At 42.8% G+C, this 4,772-nt stretch overlaps 1 protein-coding gene across 3 annotated transcripts; it reads right to left on the reverse strand.

The window, feature by feature from the left end:
- Positions 1-296: 296 nt before the first annotated feature.
- LOC125515049 (serine/arginine-rich splicing factor RSZ21-like) lies at positions 297-3,276 on the reverse strand. Of its 3 annotated transcripts, none has more exons than XM_048680468.1 (7): positions 3,068-3,222; positions 2,358-2,459; positions 1,628-1,716; positions 1,034-1,289; positions 651-770; positions 455-580; positions 297-351 (listed from the first exon to the last, which is right to left on the reverse strand). In XM_048680468.1, the coding sequence occupies exons 2-6, from the start codon at positions 2,444-2,446 to the stop codon at positions 559-561; spliced, it is 576 nt and encodes a 191-aa protein (XP_048536425.1). In that variant the 5' UTR covers positions 2,447-2,459; positions 3,068-3,222; the 3' UTR covers positions 297-351; positions 455-558. The 3 variants fall into 3 exon arrangements, with proteins under 3 accessions (XP_048536425.1, XP_048536426.1, XP_048536424.1); XM_048680469.1 differs by having other exon boundaries at positions 297-354; XM_048680467.1 differs by having other exon boundaries at positions 297-580; positions 3,068-3,276.
- Between the last annotated feature and the right edge of the window lie 1,496 nt (positions 3,277-4,772).

Genomic DNA, 4,772 nt, shown 5'->3' on the forward strand with positions numbered 1-4,772 from the left:
AAGGCCCATTTTTCACCCTATGAACAGGATGTAGATTTAGTTTCACTTGAGTGCTGCACGGTCAATACCTTGCTGACTCCTGGTTCTATATACAAAATCAGTGATCCGGTTACTTTAACAAGTTGCACTTGTCAGCACATCCAAACTTATCAATTTGAGATAAAGAGATTACTAATTTTGAAGGCAGCTCTTCAACGAAGAACATCAGAGGCATCGCAGGCAGGGACTAATGCAGGATGCACGAAGCAGTAAGGGCGTGCGAAGAATGAAGAGCGAACAACAAAACCACGAAGACAACAACTGAAGAGCCGAAGTTGGCTGAGTCGTTTAAGCAGAAGTGCAGGACGATGCCTTCTTAACACACAGAAAGAAAGGTAATAGATCTCAGTTGCATACCACATCCACCACATAATTTTTTTAATGACAGAACATAAACTATAGATAAAGTTGAAACCTTAACCGAAGTCAAGAAGTTGACGTCAGGTCTCAGTACTCCTAGCAGGCAGAGCTAAAGAGTAACTTCTCTCAGAGAACATGCATCGGACACGGGCTTCAGGTCTAACTCCGGCTGCGGCGATACCTGGGAGAGCAGTCCAGTATGAGATTGGGACACAATAATTAGGTGATATTTCCACAGAATCTGCATTTACCCTTTAGCATCAGGAGAATCGTCCCTGGCACGGACTGGTGACTTGCTATAGCTGCGACCACGGGCTGGGGCTGGAGAAGCACTGCGGCGTCTTGGAGAGCGATCACGAGGGCTGTAACTTCTGTTTGCAGAGTAGTTAGTTTCTAAGAGTTCATTCCTTCAATCATAATCCTAGGCATATAATGAGCACAAAGTAGAGAAGCCTCACATAGCCAAAAATAACAAAAAGTAAAAGACCAGGCACCCAAGCTTGACATGGTAGGTAGAAGAACTTATAAAGAACAAGCAACCATTTTTGACATAAACAGTATGCAAGGAAATGAACAACAAAGCTAACCTAAACAATTGAGACTTATAACTTAATGCATTAACAAAATTTGTTACCTTCTGCCATAGCTCGGACTCCTGCGGTACCTAGGACTGTGGCTGCGGCTGCGGCTCCTGCTGCGACGCCTTCCACTGCCCAGACCCCCAGCACCAATACGCAGACGACACTCACGAGCAAAGTGCCCAGATTCACCACATTCATAGCATTTCATATCAGAACCACCACGATCACGACCGCCACCGCCGCCGCCACCACGACCTCCACGGTCACCACGGTCATTGCGAGACAGCTCAACCCTCCATCCATTCTTGCCTATTAAAAGAGAAACCATACTTCAGATTACAATCTACGGTCATGGATGAGAAAACAAAGTGTGCATCTGAAAAAGCAAAGTTCATGATCTAAGAACTCGAAAAGATTGGCTAGTGGCTAGGATGTGTATAATCTAAAAGAAAAGAGATTATTTACTAAGTTTCAACCATTGAAAGCTTGCTTCCTTAACTCAAAAGAGGAGCAAAAAAGACTGCAAGTTCTACATGTTTTTGCTAATCAGACATTTGCCATGAAAATCAGATCCAGGAAACAAAGAAATGGCGTAATGTCCTGCCCAAGAATCAAACAAGCCTCCACAAGAGATATGGTTACATTACCATCTAGATCACGAAGTGCATCCTCAGCATCCCGCTTGTCATCAAAATCAATAAACGCAAAACCAGGTGGCTTACGTGCAACCCAGACACTACATTGAACACAACAGTCAGTCCAACATGTCAAGAGATAGAGAAATTCTTAATCTACACCAAGCCATTGAGTATTTACAAAGGAACAACTGATCATCTCATCAGCTGAATGATACAGGCCTCCACCTCAAAAGATATTTAGTGCTGAACCATACCATTTTGAAGGAAAAAAGCATTCAAGGTTCAGACACGCTTAAATAAGCAGCATGTCTCGGTGGTCCAAAATCTCAATTTAAAAGTCCATACTTGTACGTCAGAGATAGGAGTTCTTAAGCATGTTATGTTCTGATGTTCATTGGTGAACGAGCATACCCACAGCACAAGCACCGCTAGAAGTAGAAAGCATTTCACTGGATAGTTGGACATGTTTGAACATACAAGTTACGAAGATCAAACATGAATGAAAATAACTAAATAACAACTTCAATTGTAAACAACATAATTGCTTCAAAGATCTAGCATCCCTTTATAAGCATAATCGCTGGCATACATGATTATCATTTTGCTTCAAAGATCCAACATCACTTTATAAGCACTGGCATGCATGATTATCCTTGGCAGTATACAATAAATGAATTCACGCATCAAAAAAATTCCACATAAAGAAAATACTGCAAAGGCAAATTATAATGAAACCGACCTTCGCAAAACTCCAAACACACGAAACTCATCTTCAAGTTCCCCAGCAGTCACCCGGGCATCCAAGTTGCCAACGTACAAGCGGGCCATGGTGAACAAATCCCTGGGTTTAGTAAAGAGAGGAACCAGTTATAATGAGGACACCTCTCCCAGAGGTATATGAGCAACACTGCAGGAAAGGCCGACAAGATTCTATACACTTCTAGATCACCAACTGCGTATCACAGTGTATGTAAGCCTAGCAAGCAAATTTCCCAAACTATTTAGCGAGAGCAGTCGTGTATAGGAAAGAAAATTCCTATCCAGACGAAACCGCAACAATATCCAACGCCCAGATCTGAAATCTGAAGATCTGGGGAGTCCCCTTAACACCAATTCGACTACAGCCCTAACTAGAACTCCGCGAAATTTCGACATCGAGATACTGCCTATCCTCGTGCGGAAAACAAACGCAAAAACTGAGGGGGGTGATTCCACGAATATTTCGAAGGATCCCCAAAACACCCAATCGGGAGGAATTGGTTTGAATCCGTAGAAAACCGCCGAGACCAAGGAGCTGTGAAATCAAGCCGACCAATCGCCCATCTAGCTCGGAACTTCGCGACGAGGCGGCCGTAACAACTGGCCGACGGGTTTCTAGGGTTCCGAAACTGGACGCCATGGAGGGTTAGGTACGGTGGAATCAGATGGAATCCGGGAGTATAGGGTTACCTGCGCCGACGAGAGCCGGGAGCTCCGTGCGTAGGGGAGCACGGGCGAGCTCTGCGTCGCGGCGCGGAGCGGCGGCGACGGCGGCGGAAGCGAGGCTTCCGGGTTCGCGTGCGGGAGAGAGAGGGGCCGGTGGTGGTACACGGATGGTTCGTTTTATTTATTTTTTGTAAGGGATATGTGTGGACCTGGTTTGAGGCGTGCACTGGCGGGCGCACTGGGCTAGTAGGCTTATTGGGTTGGGCTGCACAATGCATCGTATTACCATACTTGAAGGGAAAACATCACTACAAAACACTTGGAGGAAAAAAAAACAGCATGCTTTAAAAAAATGGAATGTCTATTTAGCATTTGACTGATTTTTAGTTTGATTTCATTCAAATTTCCCGACAAATCAAGTCTTGACATATGTATGTCTCGATACCATCGAGAAATTGTATGTTTGCATTTCCAAAAAAACGGATCGGACTGCTAAAAATCTGACTCGGTTCTATGCTAACCAAAACAAGGCCACGTAACTATCACAAAAGCATCTTGGACCCGTCGCTCACGCTCCTTTCCTCATTCCTGGACCACAAAGCATCTGACAAAGAAAAATAACAAAATCAGGAAACAGTTGGCGACTCCCAGGCCCCTCCTTCAACTTGTATCCTGATGTCGCTTGAACTACGTCGGTATTTCCCCAATAAGGAAGGGTTGGTGCAACACAGTTACGATAGGTATTTTCCTCAATTATGAAACCAAGGTTACCAATCCAGTAGGAGAACCAAGCAACCGCTATGTAAACGGTACCTGCACACAAAGAACAAATACATGCAACTCGACGCTTATGAGGGGTTGTCAATCCCTCTTAGGGGTAACTGCGTAGGAAATTGTCGAGTTGACGGGATAAATTTGTGATAGATTGGGTAAATAGATCTTGATAAAACGCAAAATAAAATAAATAATAAAAAAGGGCAGCAAGGTATTTTTTGGTTTTTAGAATAATAGAACTGAAAATAAAAGCAAATAAAAATAGATCTCAAAGGCAAATAATAGATCGGAACGCAAATATGATAAAGAATAGACTCGGGGGCCGTAGATTCCACTAGTAGCTTCTCTCAAGAAATAGCACACGGTGGGTAAACAAATTATTGTTGGGCAATTGATAGAACCTCAAATAATTATGGCGATATCCACGCAATGATCAATATATATCCATCACGTTCAAGATTAGTAGACCGACTCCTGCCTGCATCTACTAGTACTACTCCACACATCGACTCCTATCCAGCATGCATCTAGTGTGTAAAGTTCATGAAGAAACAGAGTAATGCAATAAGAACGATGACATGATATAGACGAGATCTATTCATGTAGGAATAGCCCCCATCTTGGTATCCTTAATAGCAATGATACATGTGTGTCTTGCTGCCCCTTCTGTCACTGAGAAAGAACACCGCACGATTGATATGTCTCCAATGTATCTATAATTTTTGATTGTTCCATGCTATTATATTATCCATCTTGGATGTTTTATATGCATTTATATGCTATTTTATATGATTTTCGAGACTAACCTATTAACCTAGAGCTCAGTGCCATTTCTGTTTTTTTCTTTATTTTTTAGTTTTACAGAAAACGAATACTAAACGGAGTCCAATTGACATGTTGATACGTCTCCGTCGTATCTATAATTTTTGATTGTTCCATGCCAATATTCTACAAC

Source organism: Triticum urartu, chromosome 6 (assembly GCF_003073215.2).
Source record: "Triticum urartu cultivar G1812 chromosome 6, Tu2.1, whole genome shotgun sequence".
NCBI lineage: Eukaryota > Viridiplantae > Streptophyta > Magnoliopsida > Poales > Poaceae > Triticum > Triticum urartu.